Raw genomic sequence first — 23,954 nt, forward strand, 5'->3', positions numbered from 1 at the left:
TGGAGTAGAGTTGTATTTAAGAAGCAGTACAACATGTTTACTAAAATGAAATGAAATGCTTGACTTCTGCTACCTTACCTTGACCAAATATTTTGTTTATATTGTGAGAAGTAGTTACGTTCTTGAGCCTTGATTTGCACTAGTATTTTTTTTCCTTTTTTTAGAAAGAAAAGTTTGAGTTCAGTGCTTAAGTCAACTCAGCTACTTTGTAATTGTTTCCCTGTCTGATAAGACAGCCATTTAATTGCTTTTCTTGCCCCTAAACTAATTTCCACTGAATTTGGGGTCTCCGTGGGGTTGAATAATGATGTAATTATGGAAAATGAACCTATCCCATCAGCCCAGCAATTTTTTCACAAAGATGGATGGATGGGTGTGTGGGTGGGGTGACATTCTTTTACAGCAGGAAAAATTAAGTCTCCTCTTAAGAAAATCAAGTACTTATCTCTTGATTCACATCTTATAAACTTTGAGTTTAATTTGCATGGTTTGTTTATTGTCAGCGCTGTTAGAAAGCAGCTGCCCAACCACGCTTGCAAGATTCCTACACCGCCGATTTATTCGACAAAAAGTAATGCCACAAGTTGTAGAAGTGTTTCATTTTCTAAGGAAGAAGCAGACCCTGAGAAAAATAGGAGGGAGAGATCAAGAGGAGGAGTCAGTTCCCTCATTACGTCATTTTTTATGTGTTAGGAACAGAGTTATTGCCCACTGGAGACTGACTCACTGTTAGGTTGTGTATATATATGAGAGTGTGTGTTGGGTTCGGCCTGTTGGAGAAAGAGAGCCCGCTGAAAGAAAGAGAATTTATTCCAGGCCATCTTCAGCTACTCAACAATCATGTCTCAAGTAAGAGCAGTGTTTGAGCTTTCAAAGCAGGGCATAATTGTTGCAGACACGGGGACTGTCAGTAACCTCTGTGTTTTACTTTCCCTTTACTGCCTTTCAGCCTAATCAGGAAGATGAGCAAATGCAGCGTCCTGAAGTGAGAGAAGAAGACCTGACTGAAGCAAAGAACAAGCTGGGTGCTGCCGGGCCTCCCAAGAGCAAGACAATGGAAGTAATGGAGGAGTGCGGTAAGGACACTAAACCAGCAGATGAGAGCGAATGAAACTATTCTGCTTTCTGTATTTGGTTAAGCTAAGACCACACTGCAGCCGTGAGTAAATGCGAGGGGCGTTTCTCATGATGCTCAAGTTTCCATTCCATATACAGAGAAGAAGAAAAAAAAGAAAAGAAAGGGGTTGTAATGATGGGAGATTCCTGTCACAGTGTTCCCTCTGACACGGAGCGGGACACAATGTACTTACAGAGCAAATATTTGTCTTACATAATCCTCTTTACTGCTGCATTTACAGTGAGATATCCTACTGCTGTTTCCTGTTCTTCACAGAGAAAATGGGTAAAGTTGCGCCCTCTGTGTTCAGCAGAGCGAGGTCAGGAGCAGAGACTGCTTTCAACACTCGCTCAGGCCAGCCAATCAGGAAATAGGAGAAAACCTGACCGTGGCTGAATCACACCTGCTCCATGTTCATGTGTTTGGATCAGCTGTTTTCTTGTCTTACTTCAACCCAAGGAAAATCTTGTTTAAAGCCCATTTTTTCTGTATTTCGTTATGACAAAATTTTACACTAGATTTATATTGATAGTTCCTTGAATTTTAAGAAAGGTGCCTAACTGATGAACTCAGTTTCAGTGTTTAAAACATATTTGTTGATCTGTCTGATACGACTTTTTGTTACACCGGAAGTTTCAGAGTGGGAGTATAAAGTAGTGTATGCAGTACACTTCAGAAAAACCTTAATGATAATAATGATAATAATGAACAGAAAGACAGATTTATTCAGCAACGATTACGAAATTACTTTGCAATAAAATCTCTTGAAATGATGCAAATTGTCTCTTCTTGCCTGTCTGTTATTACAGTGAGATGCTAGTAAACTTTACTACTAAAATCCAAAAATAAGAGGCAAAACTAAGAAAATTTAATTTTTCCTTTTTTATTTCAAAACTTTCCATTGACAAATGGAACAAATAAAAATTCATCTGAACAAAACTACTACAGAAAGCAGAGGCAGGGACACCGGAGTGAGTTACAGTGAAGGGCAAAGATGATAAAATGCAATGAACGTTAGAGTGAAACTAAGATGGACAAATACAATGATCACAAGTTTTATTTCATAAACTTGTGATCCTGATCTTGGAGGATTTTTGCTGAAGACTTGGCGTCATAGAACAGCTCATTGATCTCTTCTACCTGCTCCCTCTCCACTGTTTCTTTTCCCTGAACGCGGCCCAACAGACTTGCCGGCGTCAGCAGCTGTACAGCGTATCTGAGACAAAACAGGAAATAGGAAAGACTCAGTACACCCACACACACATATTTATAGTAAACCTGTTTATAGCAGAAGATAGTTTAATGGGTGCAAATCCTACAAGAGCTTTACTACAGTATACAGTCTTTTATCTGTAACTTTATACATGTTGGTCTCAGTGACGTAGCTGACCTATTCTAATCCCTTTGAACAACGTTTTTTTTTTTTAACATCTGGCAACAGTTATGGCTAAACAAATTTATTACGGTACGTCAAAAATAGAAAGAGTACACATGAACTTTTAGATTTTGTTGAGCAAACCGTAACTGAGTTGAGGCATTTCATTATAACACACCCACACCCAGAGTGTTTGGCCGTACCTGAGGGTGGTCTTGGTGCCAATCTCTGCCAGGTGTGTAAGAGCCTCCTCGCTGATGCTGATTCCTTCGGTCTGAGCCCGAATCTTGATGATCTGCAGACCACAGCCTCGTTAGTGACGCATGCACAGACAGTTTGATGTCGCACATCACATAATCCACAGAAATTGGTTTTCAGACTTACCTGCTTCATCTCCTGTGGTGTGTACAACATGGTGCGAATGATCATGACTCTGTCCAGCAAGTCCAGAGGAATGCCGTGTGGAGAACTGATGTCCTCTGTCCCCCTGGTCAACAAAAACTACTTAAATCCTGAAACTGTTTTGTTTTACCTTAAAAATAAACAAAAACAAAATGTGCTTCTCTCCATAAAGCACTTCTCACCTGATTAAACAGTTTCCCCTGTTAGAAGCGAATACGACAATGGGGGCGATGCTGCTTTCCAGTGCTCGATGGAGGTACGTGAAGCATTCAATGTCCAGCATGTGCACCTCATCCACGAACAGCACGCCGGGTACGAGCTCAGCTATACCTTGGTCTATGTAGCGGTTCACCACCTTGTTGATCTCAGCACGCAACTTATCTGCAGCGAGAAATTGGCAGTGGGTCAAGAACTGAAGACAACTTGAGAGATTTAGTCTGAGTTAGGTGTTACACCGTCTCTACCAGTGATTTCTGTCTTTTTGGGCTTCATCAATTGTCCCATCATGGAGAGAATGTCCTGGCCTCCCTGAGATGAAACAATGAACCGTTTATAAAGAGTGCCAATATAAAAACAATCAAATTTAAGATGTATACAGATGTGTTTATTCCAAACCGATGCTACTTTATTATTGCAGTTATGTACCTGGGGGCGAGCATTTGCAACATCCAGGTCATGCAGTGTGACATCTTGGACAATCTCCTTCTTTTTGTGGACATCACCTTTGGGCAGCGGAACATACTCCTCTGCCTCCAGGTCAAACTCTGTTGCAAAGGTGTCACAGCGGCCTTGTCTCTGCAAAGGCACAGTAATAGAAAAGATTAATGTCTCACATTGCTGCAGTCAACAATGAAGGGAAAGGTACCACACTGCAGGAGGGAGAGCAGATGTATGACTGAACTCAGTGCCAGCCCACTGCAGAAACAAGGGCATGTGGCTGAAGGATGAAAGAGGTTCAGAAGGAAAGTCATGAGGTGGCTGTCAACAGTAACAAATGTGTCGCCCAGCCCTCCTCCTTTACCCTCTGACTAGAGCCGACCTGTGCTTCTGGCCCACCTGCACTGATTAAAAGAACCGCTCCTGCAGCCTTTCAGCACAGGCCGCAAGCCCCACTGTTGGTAAAGAGGCACTGTGGGAGATGGAGAGATAAATGGAACATGAAGAGCCGCAGGAATGAGAGGCTCATTCCAGAGTACAACACAAATGCAGCAGGGTGGAGAGAGATGAAAGCATGCCACCATGAAGGGTTGAAGAGGACAAGCAAGATGGAAAAACCCTCAACTTTGACCCGACTAAGACGTTTTTTGGAAAAAACATTTTTCATCTGTAAACTATACACAATCTGGTAAATGAACAATCAGCCATGATCAGTTTCTCGCTTTTGCCAAAAACCAAAATGTGCTGCAAATGTAACATAACAGCATAAAAGTAAAATAGTTTACCTTCACGGCTCCGCTGTTAGCTTCAATGTAGATGACGTCTCCCACCTCCACACGCTCTTTCTGAAGACTCTCGTAAATACTGGGATCCAGCTAAGGAAACACAACAACTTTAAATGTTTTAAAGCAAAACGCTGGCCTAGCTTTGGCTGTCAGCATTATAGGGTTTTTTTTTGGCCTTTTTCAGCTTTATTGACAGACACAGTGAAGAAAGGACAGGAAAGCTGAGGGGAAAGATTAAAACTCTCAGTCTGACCTTGAGCTGCTTTGTGCCTTTGGCAGTCTTCAGACCGATGATGACGTGGCTGATGGTTTTGCCGTAGCCGCCCATGGGATTCTCGGTCTCGCATGGGGTCAGCTCTGTCACCTCCCCTTCATACACCTCCTTTGTTTCTTTGATGCGCAATCCTGAATATGGCGCAGCATTACAGTTACACATTTACACACATACAAACTTATGCACAACCTAATCTGGTCTTTATATTCCTACATGAGCTAAGCCGCAGCATCCATTGGGTCACCGAGCAACGTATTTTATTACAGAAAAGAAACGTGTCCTGTGAAATGACTGGACATTGTTCAGTGTAACACGATCATGCTCTTGTTCCTGTTACATGCAGCACACAGGTGTCTAATCCTCGGTGCTGTGGGGCACAGAGCAGCTCTAAAGGCGGGGACTGTCCATCAGGGTGCTGTTATTGACAAGGTGATGACAACGTTCAAATGAAACCTGGTCTCTCTGAAGAATCTGCTCAAGGGGTGGAGTGAATGTGCTAATGACCACGTCTCCCTCCACCTTGGCTCCATTTGCTGCCCACTCAACAGGTAGCATCAGCAGTCTCAGATCCCCTTTCTGCTATTCCTTCTCACCACCTTTATAAATCTGCTTTACAGTGTTACCTTTCAGCTCATGACAACTGTGTGTGCAAGAGTTTCTTTCTCACTGCTAGTATGACCTGATCTTTTCCCACCAGTACAATAGAAGACACGCATAAAAATATTATTTTTAAAAAGACAAAATGCTTTAGGTGTATATCAATATTAAATCTAATTAAATCATTAGGCCAGTTTCTTATTTTCTTACCAATTAAGCCTTTGGTAATAGTAAGCTCATTTTCACTTCTACAAACTAAATGCCCAACAGGTCACAACCCATCGAGTAAACCTGGAGAACAGAAAACTAAAATCTGGGTTAAAAATCTATCCAACACTCACCAATCGCCCTCCTGAAATTCTCCATCAATACTTCTGTCTTCTTGATTTCAGATGAGTAGACCTCACTGCCGACCATGGGGCAGAATGGTACCTTGTTTCCCAGCTCCTGTGCCATAGCCAGGGCGAGGGCAGTCTGAAGGTGCGCAGGCAGGAAGAAATAAAGAGGCATGGTTAACAAACGCTGCAGAGATATCTGCTATATTAGATTAAACCTTACTGCTGAACACAGCACACTTACCTTTCCTGTTCCAGGTGGCCCTGCCAGTAAAATGGCCCTCCCTGCCATCTTTTTTGAGCGGATCAGCTCAACGATGATACCACAAGCCTGGAGAATAAGACAAATTAGACTATTATGCACACGCGCAAGGTTTAAATGCAATACAACTAACTAGCAAAACCCCCACTCCTGAACCCAGGCGTTATACAACCCTGTTGGAGAACTGTAAAGCACACGAGGCAACGCATCTGTTGTGGCTAAAGTCACACTCTGATACAAACATCAGTTCCTTTAATGTGGCTGACAAAAACAATTCAATTCAAAGCCCACCGAGTGGAACAAGAATTTAGCAATTCACATCCGATTTAGTAGAGTGTTTAAAAGTTTAACAGCATACAACTGTCAAAAAGTACAATAATGTCATAAAATAAGATATACATGAATCTAAAATAAGGCATTAGCTCTTTTACTCTGTGTTCTTGGGGACAGGGGGGCTTTCTCTCATTAGTAGAAGGCAAAAAGAGTTCCGATGGTGTTATATCTCATGGATGAGGTAGATCTGCTGTGTGTTCATGTGTGTTTTTGTGCATCTGCGTGTTTAAGTGTGCTAGTGTATCAGTGAGTGAGTCTGTCTGTAATCCCTTTAAGGGTGTGTGGCATTGCTGCAATGAAGAAAAGCGAGCAGATCGACATTCTGAATGTCACCCTGAGCGCTGATGTAAACAAGATGTTATGATCATATAGATGCTATTAATAATGAAGTGTCCACCCTAACAGCACCAAGTCAGTGGTTTAGAGTTTTACTGGCACGTGGACATTTTTTTTAGGCCTGAAGAAAAAACTTTTATATGGTTTTTATTAGAAAACACGATTTTATTAATAAACCATTTTATGTTATTAAAAATCAGAAAAATACTGTTACGAAAGCCTTGAAATAAATGGCCTAATATACACCATGCTCACCTTTAGATTCACCCCTGCTTGCTGCAGGTTTGTGATTGTGATTGAAAGTGCTGCTGTTGTGTTATGAGCTTTTTGTTTAAAAACTGGGGGCTGTGTGGATTTAATGGCTTAGTTTTTTTCTATTGCATCTCTATTTTTAGTCGCAAATATGAGTGAGATGCTGGGTGATGACTGAGAACAACAGAGCTGTGGGTTAAACAAAGCATAGAAGCAAAAACAATTTGCCCCAAGGATTTTTTGCTCTTTATAACCGAGTTATGCAAGTTATTCTGAATTGTAGCAGCACTACAAGCTGTGTCAATCTAGTTATAATCTGTGCAATCCTCTGTAGCCACTCACATTAACTGTCAGAGAAATAATAATGCATTGTATATTTGTATCAGAATAGCAAATAACAGCTTGCACAATTACTTAAGAAATGCTAATTGTTCTCGTTCCCGTCCTGTGATCCCGCTTTTATCATCTACAAAATATTGCTCGCCTCAGTAAAATTCCATCCAAATCGGAAATGGAAACAACTGGACTACTGCAATTCACTGTACATTGGCTTCAATAGGTCATTTGTTGGATCGCTTACAAATAGTCCAACCAGCAGCTGCGAGGCTACCTCCAAGTGTTCTGATGTGACACCCTATTTGACGTCTTCACCCTGGATCCCCATAAGTTCAGACTAAGATCTTTGCAATCATTTTCAGAGCCCTGCATGATCAAATGCCTGCGTTCATTAGTAAATGATTGCATCCATATACAGCATGCAGGTGATTGAGATCTTCTGGCCAAAACCTCATTGTTCTACTCTGAAGACCGAAAATGAAAGGAAATCATGCATTAGGGATCGAGAATGTACTACTATTACATTTAAAATCCGTGGACTCCAATGAAACTTTAAAGGAGCTTATTTGCATAGACTTGCTTTTTCCTAGTGGAAATTATTGTTGTGTTTTTATATCAGCATTGTTCTTTGTTGATTGTTGTGGTAAAGCATTTCATCTAGAAATGTGCTATATAAATATGTTTTACCTTCATTCGTTACAAAAACATCAGCACTGGGTGCAGCGCATGTAGCAGAGTACACATCGGAGGTGGGCAGGGTCAATGTAGGAATTTTAAGAATATTAAGAAAATAATTTCTAATATCTGATTTTTTTTTATCTGTCAGAAATATAAAACATAAACAGATTTCCCTAACATTTGTTACTATAGTAATTCATTAATGCTCTGGTTGTTGCTTCTGTGGCGTTCCAAATTACAGGGAAGTTGCAGAGTGCCCTCTGATGGACAAACTATGCAGTGTCAATACGTCGTTCTCTAGTCTCCTCTTTATATTTTCCCTATTTTCACTGTTAAGGCAGTATAAATGCCAATACTAACAGACCACTAAACAGCTATTAACTGTTGATAAACCTACCCTGCTGATAAATGAATCAGGCTCTAGTCTACGGGTGTCAAACATATGGCCTGGGGGCCAAAATAAACCAAGCAAAGACTCCAATCCAGCCCATTGGATGACTTTGGAAAATGTGCAAAGTGGAATAAATTATTATTTTTTTAACTGTATTTTCATAGGTTTTACAGCTTTTTCCTGCTGCTAATGACATCCCTATTCATATTACACCAAAGCAACAGATAAGCAATTAAATGACAGAAAATTTCCAGGTTTTTTTTTCTCCACTATTTTCTAAAAAGGCTCCTTTTTTCACAGCGATTCCCAATTAAATATAATTTTTGTGACTTAAAAAAAAATGCTGTTTCATAGTTGCAGGTCAGTCTGAACAGGGAACTACCAGAACCTTTTCAGCAATTTTAGACATTTATTTCTTTCAGTTTAAGACTAAAGAATCATGTTGACAGAGTTCTTTTACTATTTACTACAGTAAAATGTCTATATCATGTAAAAAAACTGAGACATGCTGTTTAAATTGCACGTCTTTATCTTATGTTAAGATATCTCAGAGATTAAATGTGCAGTTATACACTGACGGAAAAGAGTTTCACTGGTCCAGCCCACTTAAGATCAAAGATGGATGTATGTGGCCCACAACATGAAATGAGTTTGACATCCCTGCTCTAGTCTTTACCATAACTTTGCTATTTAGTTTGTGAAAAGCTTTGCTGGGTTAACAATGAACCTGCAATGTTTAATTTTCAATAAAACTCACACTAACTGGCAAATATATCAGTTTGTACATTCAAATAAATGTTACTTACCAATGTCAGTGGCAACTGATCATTGAATTGGTGTGTTACATGAGTTTTGTGGGTGTACATTTTTTAAATATAGTGTGACACCCTGAAAGACTTTACACCACTTTTTTTATTAGTAATGATGTTTTTTTTTTAAATTACCAGCACAAAATGGGAATAAATAGCAAATAAAAAGATAAATACAAAAAATTGACAATGGCCAGCAAGAAAAATTTGTATGCCATTAAAATTTGTATCAGCTCCCATAATTCACTGCTGTTCGGGATCATTTAATTTTCCACTTAAGAAAAGGGATATATTAAACCACATTTGAATGTTAAAATGGCTTTAAATAAATGTAGTTCATCTGGTTGTCCTTATTGTACCTGTACCCAACAGCAGATCCGTTTTTTCTCAACTAGATCCATCAACAACTGATACCTCCCTGCTTTCCGTTAGAAAACAGTTATTATAAATTCACAATTCATACTTTTAATCCAGATTAAGTTAAACTATAGGGATGTATATACCGTCTTCTTATAAGTTAGCGTCTCTCTGTCACAAATCGGACCCGCAAACGACAGCGACCCCACTCAATGCTAATAGGATTAGCTTGTACTGTAGTGCCTGTAAAGCGCTCAATTGTCCTCGTAAATATTCCCTTCTTACATAATATTCCCCCAAAAGAAAAAAGAAAGCAAATGACGTGAAACACGAATATTACCTCTCTTGCAGCCTCCTGGCCCACGAGTCCACATGCTGTCTGTTTAGCATTACCGGCCTCGTCTAGCCCCAGTCCTTTGACGTGACTGTGTGAAGCGATCCTCTGCGTTTTTGTTGTGCTTTTTACCTCCTCGATCTTCATAGTTGCGTTATTTGTGAAAATGTATAGTGTAAAGTCTGCCAGATGCGTTAAATACACATATAATCTCTAATACGAAATACCGCCTCAATCGGCGCCTAAACTCAAAACATAGGAAAATCTGTTTCCATGTGGGTTACTAGGGAAAATAAGCGGAAGTAATACCTTTAAGTACCGCCCATCTAACAACTGTGGTAAACTATTGGGCTACGCCAAATATCCCTGAGCATTCATTGGATTAGAGCCTGTCAATCACATTTACACTCCAGAGCCCGCCCTTTTGTCGTTTCCCATTTCCGTTTGTGTTTCTGTTGGTTTGTCGTAGTAGAAACTGTCAAAAACTTGCAAATATATGAATTAAAATACAATATAAATGCAGGAATAAAAAAGGTGGACGGGTTTTAATAATTTCAAAATTAAGATGTGATTAAAGTGCTATTATGAGTGATCACTTTCCTTTTATGATTTTTGTCTGCTAATAAAAAACAGTTCCCCCTTAACATGTTGTCCCTGGGATAGAATACACTGACACTAGGGAAGACTTTCAACAGTTTCCTCGAAAGTTATGTCAGATTTATTACTAAACCACACGCTGTAAGCCACAAAGTATTCGTATATTTTGTTGCGGCTTTGCTAAATAAGCGCAGTCTGTGGCCATAAACTAGCCCCGCTTTTTGTCTGTTTTTGGAGCCGAGTTAAGCGTCTCTCCCAGAGTAGAGAAAAATACGCGCTCCAGGTAAGAGTTCAACAACATGTCCGAATCTTCTGACACCCGCACGAAAACGTTAAATTTCAACGTCGGCGTGCTCGGACATGTCGACAGCGGGAAGACGTCGCTCGCCAGGGCGCTGAGCAGCACCGCGTCCACTGCCGCCTTCGACAAGAACCCGCAGTCCCGCGAGAGAGGCATCACTCTGGACCTCGGCTTCTCCTCCTTCACTGTGGATCTTCCCGATCACCTGCGGGACAGCGTGGGGAAGCAGCCATATGACAGCCTCCAGTTTACCCTGGTGGATTGTCCGGGGCACGCTTCTCTCATTCGAACTATCATTGGAGGTGAGCTCTGATGTAGGAGGGTCACGATTTCCCATTTTAAATACAGGATTATCAAAAGAAATGACAACAACGATTTTATCGCGATATTTACAGAAAATGTAAATATGCAGTCAGTTAAATCTACTTTGTGTGTGTATGTGACTGCATGCTGTCTTCTTGGGCAATAAAATAACTTGCAGGAATCTGGGTACAAAAAGTTTGGATGTGAGACCACAGACATAAAATACCTTCATAAACCTCAATTTCACATAATTTCCTTATTGATGCATGCTCAATCATCCAGGTAAGTAAATCCCCAAAAGTTGATTCTGTTCATCTGGGCGTAGCGTTTTCAGAAGGAGAAACGTTTCAACACTCATCCAAGTGAGGCATTTTTTAAAAAACACCACGTCTCAGTGGCTGCACCTTGGTCCACCCCAAGGATCTGTCCCCTGACACAAACAGAGAAATATAGTGTAAGTGTTAAGTGCCAGGAGGATTGGCAGGATTTATACATCGGGGAAACCAAACAACCTCTGGCTAAGCGGATGGCACAACACAGAAGAGCCACTTCGTCAGGCCAGGACTCAGCAGTCTATTCACACCTACAGGCCAGTGGACACTCTTTCAGTGATGAGGATTTACACATCCTGGACAGGGAGGAATGCTGGTTTGAGCGTTTAGTCAAGGAGCCCCTTTACGTGAAAAGGGAAAGACCATCTCTGAATTGAGGAGGGGGCCTAAGGGTACATCTCTGCCATCTTACAATGCTGTGATTGTAGCCATTCCCCAACTCCCTGTAAATGGTACTCATGGTCATTGATCAATGGGCTTTGATCAGTGGTTGTTGTCATGAGAATTTGCATATTAATTGATCAAGGAACTGACCTCCCAGCCCATTGTTCCCTCAATGGTGCTAGTTTCAATCATTATACAAATGTACTATTTATAAGATTGGGGAAACCTGCAGTCAGCTGAGACTGAAGAATTCACTTGGATGAGTGATGAAATGTTTCTCCCACTGAAAACGCTATGTCCAGATGAACAGAAAAGGCATTTATGCAGGAAAAACATTCAGAATTCACAAATTCTTTTACACATATTTGACTGACTATGACTGACTCACTGGGAAATAGCCTTTGAAACAGAGTGGACTACAGGCAGTCACAACATCACCCAAGTTTATATATAACCATCAAATGAAAATTGGAAAAAGTAAGTGCTGGAACATCATAAGATTTAGTGCTGATCAGTCACGAATGAACAAGTTTGTACAAAACAAGTTTTAACAGTATGTCCATAAAAACATTAAAACATGTCTGGGATGCCTTCAGTAGCACAAACACTGACAGTGTTTGGTGTAAGGGTGTACATTATCAGACTAGTATGTTTGTATCAATCACAACAGATCATTCTTTCAGATCTTTGTGAGGGCTGCAGTCAACAGGCCTTAATAGGATAGTAACTACATCCTCGCTACATTTGAGCTTCAATTTGTTGTCCAGCAGAGGGCGCCCTCTCTTTTTCTGTGTGTGTTTTGTTTTGTTTTTTCAAAGCTTGTTTGAAAGTATGTTGAGTTTAAAGGTTGGAAGTATTTGGAGAAACAACTTTAGGATTTGCAGATGTTCAGAGCAAGAAGTCCTGTTTTCTTATTTACTGAACAATAAAAGGTTGTTTTAGAAGCCCATTAAACACTAAATGCATTTGCGTTGTGTGACCAGCACTGTAAAAGAAAAAAAAATGCAAGAGCCATTTAGGTGGCACATGCTGTAGATTATGGAGGAGCAAAATTGTGTGTGGATTGGGGTCTATATTAAACTTCCCCTGTAGTCCCAAGTGGGGCGAGCACAGGAAAGAGAGATTGCCAAAATCAGGAAAAGAAAGAGGGAAAGGAAAGACAACCAAGTGAGCTGCGGCTCCAGTTTCAACCCTCTAGCCTTTTATTCTCTCTTTGCCTCTGTGCACCCCCTCCCTTTATTTCTCCTCTTTTTCTCCTGTTATTTTTGGGTGTCCGTGTCCATTCCTGTTTGCATTGCTGTTGTCGGCTACATAGCCTCTAAGCATTTGCATCTTTTTATAGAGCAGGAAAGCTGAAATGCCTTTAACACAAAGCACTGCATTGTTCCCCTTCAGCTCACTACTTTTCTTTGACCTCTGTGACATCTGCCTCCTCTAGGTGCCCAAATCATCGACCTGATGATGCTGGTGGTGGATGTGGTGAAAGGGGTGCAGACTCAGACTGCAGAGTGTCTGCTGATAGGGGAGCTCACCTGCCCTCGCATGGTTGTTGTCCTGAATAAGATTGACCTACTGCCACCCAACAAGAGACAAAGTGCCATTGAGAAAATGACCAAGAGACTCCACAAAACACTGGAAAGCACCAGGTCTGCAATTATATCTAAAATGATAATTGGGTTACACAGCTGCATAATGTAGAGCCACACATTAGTGGGGTTACGGGGATCCCAAGCACTTGCAGTAATCACAGGTCTAACCCTCATGTCAGCTCCCTCATTTATTACACTTCATATCTCTCCCTCTGTGTCCAGAGTTAGTCTGCTCAGCCTGCTTATATTTCAGTGATGCTTTAAAGAAAACAACACCCCCCCCCCCCCCCCCCCCCAAAAAAAAAAAAAAAAAAAAAAACGAAAACATTGAAGCATGACATGATTCCACCTTGTTGTTTTTCTGTCGGACAGATTTAAGGATTGTCCTGTGATTGCCGTAGCAGCAAAGCCAGGGGGTCCCGAGGCTCCTGACACAGAGGAGCCACAGGGAGTGCCACAGTTAATAGAGGTAAAAGAGACTGGTTCCACTCTGTTGTTACTAGTTAGTCAATAATAAATGAGTGATCAGTAATTTACTATGATTACTTAATTGATGTGCTTAAAAATGAGTTGGTCACAGCAAGTATTTCTTTAATCACACATTCTCAAAGTACCAAATTCAGTGAGTTAACATGCGTGAAACATTTTTAGATATTATTTAGAATGTGTCTGCTGAGTTTGGATTTATGTTGATAGGTTTTTGTTTTGTGCTGATTCATTCATTCAGTCAAGTGAGTGGAAGAGTAATACAATACAATATAACTTTATTTATAGAGCACATTTAAAAACCAACACTTCACATAAAAGACAGAAAATAAGACAAATATTCTAAAAATTTAATATTATTAAATATGTAACATATAAAACATATTAAAAGCACAAAGCCAGAAAAGATATGCATAAAATGTAAGAGTAAATTTTACCTTTTATACATGGGAAGTAAAGCTTCCTGTGTCTCATTGAGCACAGTATATCATGAACTGTAGGGTTGAGTATCACATACTTGTGGGCCACATTAAGTGTCACCACTGGCTCACGGGATGTACATGAAAATTAAATAATCCACAAGGAGCCATAGCTAAATAAATTCTAACTAATGTAAATAAATGCTGTCAACACTTGTCTGTAGTTCTGCCATGAGATAAAAATGTGATGATAATGTTTTAGGCTATTCTTTTTTTTATGCGTATCTAAATTATAAATAGTTTTGAAGCCATTATTGTTAGTATTTTTTTATTTTCCTCATTGTTTTGAAGAGACAAACGTATGCAATAAGAGCAACATTTGACAGCTGGAAAAGAAGCTCAGTGCTCTCTGGTGGTCAAACTGTAATGGAAACATTACTTCAGGCACATCTGGAACGTGGAGTTTCTTTACTGCTCACTGATTTCGATAAACAATTGGTTGATTTTACTGGTCAAACTAAGTCAAGTGTTCAATAAAGCTAAATAAAACGTAACCTAAGGATGGTACTCTGGAGAGTTAATGTACATTTTCCTGGAGTGTGAAAAACTGCTGAGTCGGATCAACTCTGTCAACATAAGAGGCCGAGCTTCAAAAACAGGATTAATGAAGACAAGATATGGATCTCATTAATGCTTGTATGTGTCCGAAACCATAGACGTGACCTTCAGATATTTTTTCAAATCGATTAGAGTGTCTTTTTTGTATTTCATTTTGAATATGTGCTTTCTCCTTCTAGCTTTTGAAGAAACAGACATACCTACCAAAGAGAGACCCTGGAGGTGACCTCCTAATGGCTGTGGACCATTGTTTCTCTATCCGTGGTCAAGGAACAGTCATGACTGGGACCATCCTGCAGGGGTCACTGGCCATTAATGACACTGTAGAAATCCCAGTGCTAAAGGTGTGTTCCAAAAAAATGGGCACGAATTTGGAATTTCTGATATGTACAAGCACGAAACATTCCCGAGCAGTGGAAAAACATTCGAAGGAACCGCAGTTTCGGAAGTTCAGAAGTTGAGTTGGCTGTGGGCAGAAAAAGGGACGGCTTGCCGGCTGGGATCAGAGGATGTGTCAGTTTAGTACGAGGGAAGGATGGGGGGACTGGGGGTGGACTGGGAGCACAGGAGTTGGGTAATTTAGACCAGATGCAAACTATGAGCGTGTCTCAGTGGTCTTGTGTGCAGTCATCATGGTCACCTCTTGGAGGCAGCATATAGCTAGATTGATAGCCACTTGTTAAGGAGCCTCAATCCAGCTTACGGGTGATTTTGTCTGTGTAATAGGCAACAAACACAACCATGAAATTCTCAGTGTCAAGCTAGGGATCGAGAGTGTGGTGTGACATATACGTATACATAGATGCTCATCTGGACACCTTTAAATCATCCATGTGTTCACCTGTTTTTGGAGATGCGTATTTGGTGTAACAAAACAAAGCTTGGCATCTATTTTTCAATCAGTGTCTTATTTATCTTCATATATATTCAAATATGATTTTTACTCTTCAGGTCCTTTTCTCAGAAATTAGTCATGTATAATATTTTACACTTTAATGGGACTTTTTAAATATCCAAGAAGTTTAATTATTTGTCTTTGCATTTATCAAAGCTAATATGCTGACAAATAGTTCTTATCTTTTAGAGATGAACAGTGCACTTTAAACTGTAACTTATACAAGCTTTTTGTTTACATGTGTGCATGTTTTATTGATAAAATTCCGTTAAAGGGCGTTTTTGTGTGTTTTAAATATCAGAGTACAGGAGAAAATGATAACTATTATAACTGATGTTTCATTTCTTTTTAATCTCTACATGTATTCTGGGTTTGTTTTTCAAATTTTACCTCTAAAATGAAAACATTGATAAAAATAAAAATGATAAAGGGAATATAAAACATTATTCTCTTTCAAAAGGAACCTATAGGAAGTTAAATTCTAAGCTGTAAACTTTACTGTAGAGCCCTAGTATGCTTTCTCCTTCTCAGTTTTGCAGTTGTAGCTTTGTATCTGTTACATCTCAGTCTCTTATTACGTTTACATGAGGAAACTTTATTGTTTGTATTTAAATGTGTTTTGAGCTGTGTTATTTATTTCTCTATGCTCTCTGACATCAGGTGACCAAGAAGATAAAGTCGGTGCAGATGTTTCGGAAGCCCGTGTCTGGGGCCATGCAGGGGGATCGGGTGGGTGTGTGCGTAACACAGTTTGACCCTAAACTGTTGGAGCGTGGTGTGGTGTGCACCCCTGAATCCCTGCGCACGCTCTTTGCAGCTGTCATCTCTGTAAGGAAGATAGGCTACTTCAAGGGCTCTCTGTCCACCCGTGCCAAGTTCCACATCACAGTGGGTCACGAGACAGTCATGGCAAAGGTGACCTTCTTTGGCCTGCCACCTGTGGGTGCCTCAGAGCCCCCTCCAGACTCTAAGCCGCCTCCATCAGAGCCCTGCTCACTGGAAACTCCGTTCACCTTCGACAGGGAGTACTTCTACCAGGATGAATATGTAACTGGTCAGGGAGAGGGGAGTTTGGGGCCTGACCCAGAGCAGTGGGCTCTATTGGAGTTTGAGCGGCCAGTCACGTGCCCTTTGCTCTGTCTAGTAATTGGCTCAAAGCTAGATACAGACATCCACGCCAATGCATGCCGGCTGGCTTTCCAGGGCCGTCTGCTGCAGGGGTTTGAAGATAAAAACTACGCTGAGACCGATCTACCTCGTCTGCGCATTTACAAAACCAAGCACAAGGAGGGACAGGTGGAGAGGGTGAGTGCACGCTCAGCAGTTTGTCTCTCATTTAAAATGATCAGTGTGGTGACCTTTCAGCCTTCTTTGGAGTCCGCTCCTTGCATCTCTGCCCGCTCTGTCACCTTGCGCTCCTTTTGCGTGCTCTGAATCTTTGGATGTTTCTCATTGCTGGTGGCACTGGAGCGTGTCGCAGACAGAGCCCCTATTGTATATTCATAAACAGACACGTACACACAAACAAGCATGCATATGCAGCTCTGGTGAGCAATATTTGAGGCATGGGATGGGTATGCATGCCTTAGCATGTGCTGTGACAGAGGTGTGCGTGGGTGGCCGCCTGACGCCACTAGTCCTGTCTAGCTGTCAGAGGCTGGCGCTGTTTGGACACACCTGAGTGGCACACGAATATCCACATCCACTGTGAACTAGCCTAACTCTCCCTTCTGTCTGCCTGGGCGTCTTTCGCTCTCATTCTCTTCCTCTCTGTCACATACTCTCGCCACCTTTATTTTCATATTTGTGTGATTGCTTTTTCATTGTGTCCTGAATCCCGAGCCGCTCTCTCTGTGGTTTTCATCAAACATCTAACTGACTTAACTTGGATTTGTCATTTTTTCAGAAACTTAACAAGTTATATTTAAATTTTTGTTCACACTAAGTGTGATGTTGATAATAGCTGTTGTCATTCTGTGTGTTACATTCTGTGTGTGCAGCTTCTCTGCATGTTTCCCTCATAGAAAGGCAGATTCAGGTCAGGGTTCAAGTGTGTGAATTAGTTTCCTGCTTTAGCACCTCAGGCTGTTGACAGCTCCACTCGCTAACTCAGGAGCAGAACAGCATGTGCACGAGGTCAGATGGTGGTCGTGTGACGTTAACGTTGTCACTCGTGTGTCTCCCAGAATGCAGCAGTTATGCTTCAAACTTAAAGAATGTCCTTTTGGTAAAAGAACACATTAGTGGCATTGTTGAGATATGACGAACTCGAACAGCCACAATTCAGACGGTCTGTCAAACGACGTATACAGCAACTGTATTTTTTTTTTATCAGCTCATCAGTCACGCTTGCGATACATCAGGGTCAAATGTTCAAGAATGAATGAGGGTTAAGCAGAAGAGAAAGGAAGAGCTGGTGATGAGGGCGAGTTGGAGACAGAGCGGTGCCCTCACGTTATCAGATTAGCAGCGGGTTATATTGACTTAGTGATGGATGATAATCGAGAAATAAAAGCAAATATGCCATTAAGTGCACAACCATGGAAAAGAGAGTGCGAGACAGCCAGGCCGCGGGACTCGAAGAATGCAGCTGGACGGTGCAATTGATGAGGATGTGGGACAGATCAGCTCTTTGTGACGGAGGATTAAGTCACCACAAGATGAGCAATAAATGAATTATTAGATCATACGCTGCCTTGCACACTGTTTGCATCATTGTTGCTCTCTTGTGCCCAGGTAACCGATGATTACACTGTGATTGGCCGCAGCCTGTTCAAGAAGGAGACCAATCTCCAGCTCTTTGTGGGGTTAAAGGTCACCTTGTCCACAGGAGAAACTGGTGTCATTGAGGGTGGGTTTGGCCAGAGCGGGAAGTTCAAGATTCGCGTACAAGGTAAGGATTTAGTGAAACAACTACCCTGATGTTTTCTGCTGCACATAACAGTCTCTCCCTCTTCATCAGTGCTCACATCAGGAGCAAATTCTCTGTCTTTCCTTGAATTTTTGGGGCTCACCGGACAGTTTTCAGGATGTGGTAAAAGTGGTCGGCCTGACATCCCGAGCCACATTCCCAGGATTCCTCTGGGGATTGCACGTGTTCCGGGGGAAGCCTGATCAGTGTTTATTTTACCTTCTGTTGCTCAAAACCCACGACTCCACACCAGGAGGGAAGAGAAAACAAAAATATCTAGAAAGAGAGCCTCACCTACATCCTTTTTGCTGCCTTACTCCTGCATAATCAAAAGTCTTACATATACTGTCACGCACATCTTCAGGCAGGAACATAACATGAGACATTCAGGGGTATAAGACAGAGAATGATGGGTTATGATCTGTTTGAGCAGTTGTACTCCTAACCCTCAAGTGAATCCATCATATTTTGTATAAGAATACTTTTTTAATGGCTTTACATACAGATTCTTACCAACATCATTAAGTGAGGTGGTCTCCTTGGCAAAGCCAAAGTCTGTGAGCTTGAGGGGGGCACCGGGTCTCTTTCAGGAATACAGTAAGTTCTCTGGCTGCTGGGAGTATTCAGGAATCTAACAAAAAGATATGATTACAACATTAGTAACTAAATCACCCTCAGTTGAAAGAAAAATAAAGTAAATTTCTTATGAATAAGTATGATAAGCCAATGACAAATCGCTTGAGATCTCTGTGGGCGATGTTGATTGCGTGTAGAAATTGGATAGCCTCACCTGTGCTCTTCATGATGTTAGTAGCCTCTGAAGTGGTGAGACTGTCTGGTCTTAAAACAGATAATAAATGATTGGACTGAAAAGCTTGTCACCATCCATGCTAAAAATTCAATTTAAATTTGCCAGTTTGTTAATCAGTTCAAGTAAATCATTGCGATAAAAATTGCCACTAAAAACCTATTAGGAATCTACTAGGACCAGCCAGAGTCTCGAAAGGCACAGAAGGTAGGTTGCTATGGTTGCTTTCACGCTCTTTTAGTATAACTAAAAGAGAGATTAGCAGTTGATCATTTTAAACACAGGTCTAAACAGATCGTTAATGTGTTCAACAGCAAAGATGGAGGATGACAAACTCTCTTAATGCCCCCTTTATGGTTCAGAAACTTAACATCAGCATGCGGCATGTACAGACATACGTATGTAAAGTAATGAATCCTGGTTTTCAATATTTTTTATGCAATGAGGAGTTTCAGCATCCCAGTTCTACTAAATCTTTTCTCAGCTTTAGAAGGGATGTATTGTCCTCATATTCTCAAAAGCAACAATTTTCCTTGATCAAACAGATTTCCTCAACCAGCTCTGGTTGCTCTTGTTGTTCTGGTTGCTCAGTTGTCAAACTGCATGTACTTCTGGATATCTCTGATTCTCACATGGTACACCACAAAATATTAAAGAGCAATGTTTAGAAGCTGAAAAATACAGTAAAGACAAAGCTTATAATGTTAAAAAAACCCACATATATTTCAAGGGCCATAAATAGAAACATGTTCCTTATCTAACTTCCTGTAGGAAAAAACCCCCTGAAAAAATGTAGATTCCAACAAATTCATGATAGGAAACATTTTATTTTTAAATGTAATAAGCTTATAACAGGAGGAAAAGACGAATACGTAGTTGTTTGGAGGTTAAAGCAGTTTGTATATGCTGGAAGTCTGAAGTAGTTTCTTTCTCACTCAGTGTAAAAAAAACCAAAACAAAGCAAAACAAAGTATTGAAATGCTTTTACTCTAATACACAAGTTAACTTGTAAATATTATGAGCTCTCCTGCGGCCAGCACAGGTCTGTTTCTAATGTGTGTGCCTGCTTTTACACAGACTGCACCCACAGATTATTTCCTGTTCAAATCAGCTGTTCATACCTGCATTATTCATAAGGCTGCAACTAATGATTATTTTTATCATTCAGCTGAGCATATAGTCTAAGATAATATTCCTATAATTGTGTGTTATGTTAGAAATAGGTAAGAGGCCTATCCACAGATTTCTTGTACAGAGTAGAAGTAGTAGTGACCGGAGTATTACTGATTGTTACTACTTTTCTAAATATACCGACACAAAACTGTCAGTATATTTGCCACTGCACATGTTCTCCAAGCATGTGTACTTTACCACTGAAAAGCCCAAAAGAACTGTGTAATACATTAGGTTGCTGTCGTTGTATTGATTCAGTCACTTCGTATCTCCACAGAAAACAAAGTGATCTTCACACCAAAGACAGTTTTTATCCGTATTTTATGCTTTTTGCTTATTAACTTTGAACCACATCTGACAAATATTTTTTAAGTAAAAATCGTCATGCTTTGAGAGACGCTTTAAGTTTGTGTAGTACCTGTAAAGTTTAATTTTGCTGTGTGTGGAAAATGCCAAGACATTGGCAGCATTTGTGGGCAGAAACCAAAATAGCAATCCTCATGTGTCACTTGAACCCAAGTGATAGGGTGTGGGAGGGCGTGTTTTGTGGGCATTTTCAGCTGATCAAAGATAACAAGAAGAAATTTCTGGCTGCGCTGCAACCATAACAACCCTCACGCTGGCATAACGATAACAAGAAGAATGCTGGCGCCGCTGTACGTGAGGTCAGACAGCCAGCGTGTAAAGCAGTGAACTGAGACCATTTTTTACCTTCCGTGTGCAAGGCAGCAAGCAAACACGCATTCAGTTTGTTCCCTCGAAAAGACATACAGACAGACGACAAGATATGATAGAGAAGGACTTGCATTGCACGCCTAACTGGCATCGAACAATAAACTGAGCATTCGCATGGGTTGGTATGGCTTAGAATAAGGCCAATATGAGAGGAAAGTGATGACTGAGAAGCTAACAGATAGATGCGACACAACGTGGAACTGTGTAGATTATAACTAGGAGCAACTGCGACCTGGTTTTTCTACATACTGTCGTCAGTTACATCAGGAGCACGAAGGCATCAGTTGTTTTTGAGGTCAGCACATTGTTACAACATCAACTGCACACATAACTGAAAAGATCCATATCATGTATCACATATGCCATCACAACTACTGTTCATACTGTCGGACAGTATACAGTAACGATCTTAACGTTTTCTGTGTTTCCATCAATGCAGTTTTTAATACAGTTTGAGTTGACCTTGATGTTGATGTTTTTCTTTAGAGGGTCTTCGACCAGAAACCAAGCAGCTGTTTTCCTCCGCCTCTAAGAAGAAAGGGAAGAGTGGGAGCAAAGGTGCAACTGCAAATGAAGAGGAGCCCAGAACAGATTTTCAGCCTGTTAGCATTCACTTGCATTTCAAGCGATATGTCTTTGATCCCCATAAAAAGATGGTTCAGTCTTGACCTCTGCTGCGCACACTTATAGACAGACACCATTGGTGACAGAGAGTAAGATAGAGAAGTTGTTTGAGAAGTCTTGGCACAAAGAGAGGTGACTGCCAGGCTGTGTTAACTCTCATTGCCTTTCTTTTTTTCTGGAGATGGAGACAGTCTGCTGAAATGCAATGATTGTGGGACGCTAAACGCATGCAAAGCAGTGATTGTTTTATCTCAGTTTAATGAGCTGGATCTAATCCTGTTTGCTCCATCAGAAGGGTGAAAGCTGCTCAACAGATCTCAATACGTTTGATTTATCTTTGAAAGAAATCAAGGCTTTTGTTCTTCTTTATTGATAAAAACAGAATTGATTCAATCATTCTGACTAGAAACTAACTTTTGTCTTTGCTGTTTATGTGTGTGTGTTTAGTTTTTTTTATTTTAAATTTCATCTGAGAACTTGTTGGCATAAAGACTTTAGCACTGTAGAAATACTAAACTCACGTTCACTCAGGTCTTCTTTGCTCAGTGACTGGGTTTGGCTGCATCTTTAACTAATCGGTGATCATTGGCAGTTTGTATGATATTTGATTTCTGTTCAATATTGATGATCTCAGAGAATTAAAACAAAACTCCTGTTAAGACTGTTTTTTTTTTCGGGAGGGGGGGGGGAGTATTTATGCATAAAGTAGTACACTGGGGGTTCAATACGAGCCCTACTGTACTGTTTATATACTGATAATGCTCCAGCAGAGTGTAAGTTACAGAAATGACATTAGTTTTGCTAAATTTATAGTCAATAAAATATATAATGCACACTATATGTCGTCAAATAATAATGCAAGCAATCAGAATTGCTGTTTGAGTTGAAAAGAAGGAAGTCTTGTGCATTCTGACTCTCCAGACACAAGAAGAAAAATGGTTTGCACATGATTTAGTCTCCCTTCTTTAAACCCTAAAAAAAGGGACATCAGTGTTGCTGCTAATCAGCAGTTATCGAGAAGTTGCTGTTCAGCCACGGTCACGTCTCTGTGCCTGAGTATGCGTGTATGTACGTGTCCATCCTGTCAGTGTTATTGGGCGGGGCTGTGAGAATGCAGGACGCTCGATATGTAGCGGATGATGTCAGCAAACTGTTCCTGTGAACAGCGACTCTATCTCAGCAGGAATCTGTGGAAATTGGAGAGGGGGGGGGGGGGGGGGGGTAAGGAGGGAGGAGGAGCAGCAGGAGCAAGAGGGGACACTGGAAGGATTGTTCCTCTGAGTGACAGTCCTTTTAGTCTTATCTCCTCTCGTTCCTCTTATAGAAAACCAGACAGAAAAAAAAAATCTGTCGCTTTTTACTCCTGGTCTCTCCAATTTCTCTTTCTTGCTCCACCTCCCCCTCTTTCATTCTGGTTTTTATAGAACCCCCCTCCCCTTTTTCTCTATTACTGGCTTCGTTATGAGGCTGTCATGGAAATTAGCTTTTTGGTTCCTAAATATTTCCCCAGTGTTACAATTAAACCGGCATACCATGACAGCGCACATATTTGCGTCATTGCCCAAGTTTAAGATCTTAAACGTAACAAAACAATAGTGTGCATGTTTGGTTTGTTTCCATATGTCATAATCTCCATTACTATAAGAATGTCCTTAAACAACAAAAGCATTAAAATCAAAACATGGTGGATAAAAGATAATAGATCGTGATTACCTTGATAAAGATCTTGTGTTTCATTAATACAGATGTGATAGCGAGCACACTGAACACCCCCCCCCCCCCCTTTTTTTTTTTTAAACATGCATGCTAATCCTGTTGTGCATGGATGAGACAGAGGGGTTACACTTATTCCTGCAACATTGTGGCCTACATGTCCTCATATTCTCTTTTCCTACACATCCTGTAATGTGCTCTCTTTAAACACCCCCCCCCCCCTCCCCCCTTTCTGTTTTCCTCCAAAGAGATGAAATACAGCAATGACCATTTTCCCTTCAACACCCCTTTCCTTTTTACTGGTGACCTCCAGGTCAGACAGGAGTCGAGGGTCAACGTCTGAGCATCTGATTGTTTATAGATGGAAAACATTCGCTGATGAGCGCTGATAACAAGCTGGGTAGGAGAAAGAAAAGAAGGAAGAGTAGATTATTGG

General features: G+C 40.8%; 3 protein-coding genes across 3 annotated transcripts; 2 read left to right on the plus strand and 1 right to left on the minus strand.

Annotated features, from left to right (window-relative positions):
• The first annotated feature begins 751 nt into the window (after positions 1 to 751).
• mustn1a (musculoskeletal, embryonic nuclear protein 1a) lies at positions 752 to 1,885 on the plus strand. The gene is made up of 3 exons (XM_085354130.1): positions 752 to 849; positions 950 to 1,076; positions 1,394 to 1,885. The coding sequence occupies exons 1-3, from the start codon at positions 841 to 843 to the stop codon at positions 1,489 to 1,491; spliced, it is 234 nt and encodes a 77-aa protein (XP_085210256.1). The 5' UTR covers positions 752 to 840; the 3' UTR covers positions 1,492 to 1,885.
• Positions 1,886 to 2,079: 194 nt separating this feature from the next.
• ruvbl1 (RuvB-like AAA ATPase 1) lies at positions 2,080 to 9,889 on the minus strand. The gene is made up of 11 exons (XM_085354131.1): positions 9,637 to 9,889; positions 5,787 to 5,873; positions 5,549 to 5,681; positions 4,590 to 4,741; positions 4,337 to 4,426; positions 3,540 to 3,689; positions 3,359 to 3,422; positions 3,077 to 3,275; positions 2,877 to 2,979; positions 2,696 to 2,787; positions 2,080 to 2,333 (listed from the first exon to the last, which is right to left on the minus strand). Exons 1-11 carry the CDS (start codon positions 9,775 to 9,777, stop codon positions 2,174 to 2,176), a joined length of 1,371 nt encoding a protein of 456 aa, XP_085210257.1. The 5' UTR covers positions 9,778 to 9,889; the 3' UTR covers positions 2,080 to 2,173.
• Positions 9,890 to 10,320: 431 nt separating this feature from the next.
• On the plus strand, positions 10,321 to 22,108 carry eefsec (eukaryotic elongation factor, selenocysteine-tRNA-specific). The gene is made up of 7 exons (XM_085354132.1): positions 10,321 to 10,830; positions 12,986 to 13,193; positions 13,509 to 13,605; positions 14,839 to 15,003; positions 16,215 to 16,859; positions 18,291 to 18,447; positions 21,668 to 22,108. The coding sequence occupies exons 1-7, from the start codon at positions 10,527 to 10,529 to the stop codon at positions 21,847 to 21,849; spliced, it is 1,758 nt and encodes a 585-aa protein (XP_085210258.1). The 5' UTR covers positions 10,321 to 10,526; the 3' UTR covers positions 21,850 to 22,108.
• Positions 22,109 to 23,954: the final 1,846 nt, after the last annotated feature.

This window comes from Diplotaxodon limnothrissa, linkage group LG5 (assembly GCF_057381915.1).
Source record: "Diplotaxodon limnothrissa isolate DT_005_m linkage group LG5, D_limnothrissa_male_GT1.1, whole genome shotgun sequence".
Taxonomy (NCBI): domain Eukaryota; kingdom Metazoa; phylum Chordata; class Actinopteri; order Cichliformes; family Cichlidae; genus Diplotaxodon; species Diplotaxodon limnothrissa.

Bases quoted from the DNA above. Each gene is read 5' to 3' on its own strand.
- ruvbl1 (XM_085354131.1), bottom strand. From the start codon at position 9,777: ATGAAGATCGAGGAGGTAAAAAGCACAACAAAAACGCAGAGGATCGCT. The intron at 5,874-9,636 runs GTAATATTCGTG...CTTATTCTCCAG, and splicing joins GCCAGGAGGCTGCAAGAGAG to GCTTGTGGTATCATCGTTGA. The intron at 3,690-4,336 runs GTAAACTATTTT...GTGCCTTTGCAG, and splicing joins CTAACAGCGGAGCCGTGAAG to AGACAAGGCCGCTGTGACAC.
- mustn1a (XM_085354130.1), top strand. The intron at 1,077-1,393 runs GTAAGGACACTA...TGTTCTTCACAG, and splicing joins GGAAGTAATGGAGGAGTGCG to AGAAAATGGGTAAAGTTGCG.
- eefsec (XM_085354132.1), top strand. From the start codon at position 10,527: ATGTCCGAATCTTCTGACACCCGCACGAAAACGTTAAATTTCAACGTC. The intron at 13,194-13,508 runs GTCTGCAATTAT...TCTGTCGGACAG, and splicing joins AAAACACTGGAAAGCACCAG to ATTTAAGGATTGTCCTGTGA. The intron at 16,860-18,290 runs GTGAGTGCACGC...TCTTGTGCCCAG, and splicing joins AGGAGGGACAGGTGGAGAGG to GTAACCGATGATTACACTGT.